We start from the raw sequence: 5,733 nt of genomic DNA, 5'->3' as shown, positions 1-5,733 counted from the left end.
TTACTTTTTTTGGAAACTACACCCTACTCCCGAATTTTTTTTAGTCACTTCTCATTCTTAAAACTCTTTGGCAATATTCTGAAAAATCTGTAATGTAAGATTAGGTTTGTTTCCGAGTTTTTTCAATACTCTCTGTTTGATTTCAGCAGCTTTTGCGGATGCCAACCCTTGCGCAAAAATTAGGCATTTGAAATCATCTGCCGATAATTCCGTTAGCTTCAAATTGTCGCAGTGCATGTTAACGACCAACGAGAACGTGAAACAATCTCCGTCGTCTCGCATAGCCAAATGTAAGCAATGCCATCTCTTATGAAAAAGGGATGTAATTGGATCGAAAGTTCTGAGAGTAAATTAACGGTTTCCGCGAACTGCAAATCCGTAGTCTTTTTGGATAGAATGCAGTCTATAAATTTTCTGTGTTCTGTACTTCGAAGCTTTCGTAAAAGCAGGCGGACCTTTTTCGCATCAGGTCAATCTACGCTATCGACGTTGAAAAATTCTCCGTATCGTCTGAAGACTGCGTCTTGTAGTTAAAACTCTGAAATGTTTTCTAAATTGTATTTTGCGAAAACGCTGTATCGCTGTCCGCCTTACGTTTATTGGATAAGCTTTTGAGAAATAATTCATGATTCTTTTGTATACGTTCTTCCATTTGGAGCTGTTGATTTTGAATGTTGTATTTCCTGTAGTTGGTGAATTAATTGTTTTTGTAATTCCTGTTGTTGGAGGGACATCTTTTCTTCAGTTTTTTGTTAGTGAAGTATTTGTTGTTTCTGGAGTTCTTGTTGCTGTTGGAACATCCGAAAAATTATCTCTTTTAAGTGCTTCACCTTGTGGACCCCCTGCTTTCTCCAAAATAAAATTTTACTTACACAAGAAAAAAAAGAAGAAGAAAAACGCTGTAATACTTATTAATTACAGTTTAACGGTGTACGTTGCAAGAGTACTTTTCTGAAATAAAAATACTAATTTGAGCAAAACGAGCTTACTGTTTTTTTATTTTAAGTGAAACGTCTTTGCATACAGATTTTAGGCATTTTTTTTTCTTTTTTTTTGTTGCTGGTGTCCAACAAAACGACTTTTTCGCATTAGTTGAAAATAAAACTCGATCTTTCCGTAATCCGATAGCCTTGGTGTGCACTTATTTTTTAAGTTTAAACTTTCATTAATGGTTCTTATTTTCAAATTTCACTTATTGTGAGTTTTTTCTTTTGTGAATTCGAATGTTTGACGTCCAAAAATGCCAACACTGAATTTATCTTTCCTGTAGATTCGCGAATCCTCATTCGTTATGTTGTTGTAGATATTCCCTTTTGAAAATTCGAATCTCTTGTCGCCAACTTCTTGTGGCCCTGGGAGGATCATTAAGGAAACACGGAGATGCAGTGGCGTATCTAGAGTATGGCAGGCATGGCCCGTACCATGGGCGCCACTCTGACATGGGCGCAAAAATTGCTTGACAAAAATTAAAATTTGAACATATGCGTAATTACTGGAGCGAGTTTTTCTGCATAATTCCGATATATTCAAACCGGAATAAACGGAAGGCCACCACCCTTTTTTATGCATTCCATATCAAATCATCCAGGGCTTGACACCCATACCCTCAGATTTGGCTGTAATTTGCAGTGCAGGTAGACAATATAGAAACTAAGAAATCCTGAAAATTTGAGCATCTAATTCCAAGCGGTTTCCGATTTAGAGCATTTTTTGTTTTCGTTTTTGCTGCATAATGTGGCGCCCGGGATAAATTTTGTGATATCATTTCTTTGAATATTTCTGATTGAAAGATCGTGTGGCTCTAAAAATTTGCACAGGTAAGTATTTTGACCCAAAGAATCAAAAAATGGCATCAGATTTGCTAAAAAGTGAACCCTTATAGAGATATTAAGGGCCTTTGAATTTTTTACCCACATGCACCAAAATCCAATAAAAAAAAGGGTGTGGCTGATGTGGTAATGCATTTTTTTTCATATATTTTTTCTAGCCACAATAAATTACCTCTGGACCAAAAATAGTAAAAAGTTCTTGTTCCGTTCACTCACAGTTTTTGTTGAAAATCGGGTCTGTTGAAAGGCTTGTCATGTTGGGAGCATGGAATCAGAAAACGACAAAGTACATAGATTTATGGAATCTGATGCACCAGAGTTCATTGCAGAACACGATATTGGACTCTTAAATTTTAGCAAGGATACTGGAAAACCTATTTTGTCAGATAAAATGAGAACAGAAATCACAAAGCTTGGTTCAAAATATTTTCAGAACGGTCATGGATCTTTTCTGCATATAAATAATCGCACAATGAGTAGTAACTGGTTCAAGAGGAAATTAGCAAATGGCGAGGAGGTGACTCGCTCTTGGCTAGTGTATTCGCCTTCCAAAAAGTCTGCATATTGCATCTGCTGCCTGCTCTATTCCCGATCAGAGCATCAATCTACATTGCAGCAGGAGGGTGGATTTAGTCAGTGGAAAGCACCTGAAAGGATGACCGTTCATGAAAATGCTAAGAATCATCGAGAGTGTTTTACACTGTGGAAAGAACTGGAAAGAAATCTGACTGAAAAAAAGGGATTCTTGACGTAGAACTCCAGTTACAAATTGAAAAAGAAAAGCAGAAATGACGTGACATTCTCATAAGAATATTACACGGTATCAAATACTTGACAAAACAGAACCTTGCTTTGCGAGGACACAGGGAATCACTTCAGGCAGATGGTAACTCAAATGTGGGTAATCTCCTTGGTTTAATGAAATTTCTTGCCGTCTTTGATCCTGTGATTCGAGAGCACCTCGCTCTTATTGAAAGTCATCCTTACGCATTATCTTACATTTCCCCAGGTGTTCAGAATGAATTTATTCATATTATGGCATCTACCGTTCGCAAGAATTTACTAGACAGCATTAAAAAAGCTAAGTATTATGGTCTTCTATTCGACTCAACCCCGGACCAGGAACATCGTGAGCAGATTTCAGAAGTTGTAAGGTTTGTGGATATTGATTTTGAAAGGAAAACAGTTTGTGTTAGAGAGTCCTTTCTGGGTTTTCTCCATATACGCCAGAAGGATGCTGCAAGCTTCGTTGAAGTTATCATGCAACAACTGGAGAAAGACCAGATGAAGATAGAAGATTATCGGTCACAATGTTATGACAATGCTGCTGTGATGGCGGAACACAGAAGTGGTGTGCAGCAAAGAATAAATGAAAAAAAGAAGCTGGCAGTGTTTGTAAATTGTGATAACCATTCACTTAACCTTGTAGGTGTTCAGGCAGCCAGGCAAGACACAGAAATGGTCTCGTTCTTTGGAGTTATTGACTCATTGTATAGCTTCTTTTCCCGTTCCACACAGCGGTGGGAGAAATTAAAAGATGCTGTCCCACTGGTTTTAAAGGCTGAAGCAGAAAGCCGTTGGAGTTCTAGAACAGAAGCAGTGAAGCCTGTACAAATGTATCTTGACAAAATCGTTGATGTACTAGACAGCATGATAGAAGATGTCAGCCAAACAATTGATACCCAGAGTGACGCTAAACAACTAGTAAATCGCATACTAACATACGAGTTTCTAACATTGTTGGGTTTTTGGCACAAAATACTTACGCCAATAGATAGAGTGCAAAAACGATTGCAAGACAAGACAATGAATTTTCACAATGCTGCCCTAGACATAAAAGGCCTAAGAGATCATTTCAATGATACAAGAGAAATTTTAGTTGATGAATGCTTGGAAGATGGCAAGAACCTTTGTGAAAAATGGGACGTTGAAATCAAAAGAAGGACAAGGGGAAAACAAGAATGGCTGGTGAAAATGCACGAGATGCCGGGTTATCAAGAACAGATGAAATGAAACGAGTCATGAAGGGAGCTCTAGACCGCCTGCACAAAGAGATGGATGATCGATTCTCCCGGTTATTTGACATCGATTCCAAATTTGGCTTTCTGTTGGATGTCCAAGGCCTTTGTTACGGTCCTGACTCATCTGACTGTGAACAATTAGAGTCTATGTGTGAAAATTTAGGAGCTGTTTACAGTTCAGACATAGATGGCAAGCAATTATATGAGGAGATTATTGATTGCAAAATGTTGATATCAAGTCGTGCCAATTTAAAGTTATCGCGTCCTGAAGACCTTCTGACATTCATAGTTGAATATGGTGATGAGAGCGTATTTCCAAATCTTCGAAATGCTTTGCAAATAATGTTGACAATGGCAGTATCTATTGCAAGCTGCGAGCGAAGTTTCAGTAAACTGAAACTAATTCTTTCATGTCTCCGAGCCTCAATGAGTCAGGACAGATTGTGTGATCTAGCTTTGATGAGTATAGAAAGGGAAGAATTAGAGAAAACTAACTTTGATAAAATCATATACGAATTTGCTTCCAATAAGGCACGAAAAGTGTTATTTTAGAATGTTATTATTGAAACAAAAAAGGCCGGATTTATTGAGGTTTATTGTGGTGTTATCCTTCAATTTCTTCATAATAAAATAAATGAAGTATGTTGTAGTCCTTTTTTTTTGGATAATTTATAATTTTATTTCTTAAAGCAAGAATAACCATATAATTACTTTATTAAAACATTCATTTCATGGTTTATCTTTCGTTAAAATTGTGCCTGTATTATAATATTATGTAGGTTAGGTATATCTAGGGTATAAATTATTAAGAAGGGGCGCACATTCAAACTTTGCCATGGGCGCCATTTTACATAGGTACGCCACTGCGGAGATGAGTTAAAAAAGTAAAATATATTGAACCAAAAAACAGCATATAAAAGGAACAACCATCGTAGGAAGTACCGACAAGATAGTGGATTACAAAAATATACTGACTAATATTTATCCCTGTCCCACCGAGAGAGGATATGACACAATGTCGGAAAGTGTGAAAATGAGTTAGTGCTTCAAAATAAAGAATACTTCGGCCCTACAAAAATATGCCTGAGTAGCCCCGTCGGCATTCCCTGCTTAGGGCGTTCTAGGCAACAAGAGATAAACTTGCTTTTTCCGAAAGCCGGGGGGAGGCGAGGTCTGGAAGGGTGGACCTCATAGAGGTACACCGAACATTTTGCATCAATCCGACAGCAAAATGGCCCAGTTTCTGTTAAACTGATTGCCGATGTTGGAACCTCGACGTGCATTCTGAGAGTCGGAATTCTCAGTTAATTTATACAGCTCGGAAGAGTTCATTTTTAGTGCGTGAGTGAGTCTCCACTACAATAACATAAAAATGCGTATTAATAATTTACATATTTAGAAGTTTTTAAATTAACGTTGAGATTATTTTTCAAATTACTTTTTAAATGCTTCTCTACAAAAAGCAAATATATGCAAAACAGTACAAATCTTCACATAATGAGACATTACTAATCAACCTATTTTAAATTCATGGAAAATTTTAGTTTTTATGATTAAATGGTGAAATTGAGCTTAAAGCCAACATGAATTAAAGCAAATAGATTGAGGACATTGCCAACACACACACAATAAAAAAACAAACATAAGGCAGAGAGTGAGAGATTTTTCATATTACTATTAGGACTTAGGGTTAGTCGTAGGGTTAAAAAGAGGCATGTGATTTTTAATGACTTTACATGAGACAATGTACCAGTGAGAAATATGTAACAATATTGATGCACATCTGTGTGTTGGTTCCCATACACTTACAAGCACGTACCTTTCCTTAACTTTCTGTAAAGAAGTGGCAATCACCGTAACAGACTTTGATACACTGACATAAC

The 5,733-nt window shown here is 37.0% G+C and overlaps 2 protein-coding genes across 2 annotated transcripts; both read left to right on the top strand.

Moving 5' to 3' along the window:
• The first annotated feature begins 2,747 nt into the window (after nucleotides 1–2,747).
• Nucleotides 2,748–3,842, top strand: LOC145266640 (zinc finger MYM-type protein 1-like). Its single transcript, XM_080122564.1, has 2 exons — nucleotides 2,748–3,177; nucleotides 3,259–3,842. The coding sequence occupies exons 1-2, from the start codon at nucleotides 2,748–2,750 to the stop codon at nucleotides 3,840–3,842; spliced, it is 1,014 nt and encodes a 337-aa protein (XP_079978690.1).
• Nucleotides 3,843–3,850: 8 nt separating this feature from the next.
• LOC145266639 (uncharacterized) lies at nucleotides 3,851–4,402 on the top strand. Its single transcript, XM_080122563.1, has one exon. It carries the CDS (start codon nucleotides 3,851–3,853, stop codon nucleotides 4,400–4,402), a length of 552 nt encoding a protein of 183 aa, XP_079978689.1.
• The last annotated feature ends 1,331 nt before the right edge of the window (nucleotides 4,403–5,733 follow it).

The sequence above is a fragment of the Euprymna scolopes genome, chromosome 41, assembly GCF_053919585.1.
Source record: "Euprymna scolopes isolate OS-2025 chromosome 41, ASM5391958v1, whole genome shotgun sequence".
Classification (NCBI taxonomy): domain Eukaryota; kingdom Metazoa; phylum Mollusca; class Cephalopoda; order Sepiida; family Sepiolidae; genus Euprymna; species Euprymna scolopes.
Note: the sequence above shows the minus strand (reverse complement) of the source record. Positions and strands in the feature narration are given on the sequence as shown.